We start from the raw sequence: 602 nt of genomic DNA, 5'->3' as shown, positions 1-602 counted from the left end.
CGCTCTTCCATGGTATTACCATCGACCCCCCACATATACAGCTCACCAGATTCCGAAACTGCACACGTTTTGTGATCACTGCAAGTCACTGATTTCACTACAACCTCGTCAAGGGCTTCGACGTGTTTTGGGTGATCCGCATCGATGATGACTTTAAGCCCTAGTTTTCCGTTGTTCCCGTCTCCCCAACAGAACACTTCGCCTTTTCTTGTGACCAATGCAGCATGTCTCATGCCTAGAGATATGCTTCTTACATCGAACATCGTGGCAGATTCCAGGAGTTTCGGAGATAACGTGTCGTTCTGATTCTTCGAGCAGTTTATCAGACCTTCGGTAGCTCCCCAAATCATTATGTCCTTGAGGGCATTGGACTTAGCAATCTGTGGAGTTATGACAGGAGAAGGAAGGAACCTTTGAGATGAATGTTTGGAAAATTCCAAGCCTGTATAATCCAGTTCCCAGTTCTTGACATTGTATTCGGCATCACGGTATGGAGAGGTCGGACCAAACACGTCAGATGCAGCATAAGTCTTGGAAAGACTCGACTCGACGGAGTAAAAGCTGTCTGAAGAACACGACAGTCCATTGGATAGACACCGCTC

General features: G+C 47.0%; 1 protein-coding gene across 1 annotated transcript in view; it reads right to left on the bottom strand.

The window, feature by feature from the left end:
• Window positions 1-602, bottom strand: part of LOC104805657 — a 4,993-nt gene that overhangs the window by 2,673 nt on the left and 1,718 nt on the right. Inside the window, 1 exon segment of the mRNA XM_010530295.1 lies at window positions 4-602. This exon segment is cut by the window's right edge and continues 12 nt beyond it. Coding sequence (XP_010528597.1) covers window positions 4-602 — 599 coding nt within the window.

Source organism: Tarenaya hassleriana, unplaced genomic scaffold, assembly GCF_000463585.1.
Source record: "Tarenaya hassleriana unplaced genomic scaffold, ASM46358v1 Cleome11, whole genome shotgun sequence".
Taxonomy (NCBI): Eukaryota; Viridiplantae; Streptophyta; class Magnoliopsida; order Brassicales; family Cleomaceae; genus Tarenaya; species Tarenaya hassleriana.
This window is presented reverse-complemented; position numbering and strand designations above follow the sequence as displayed.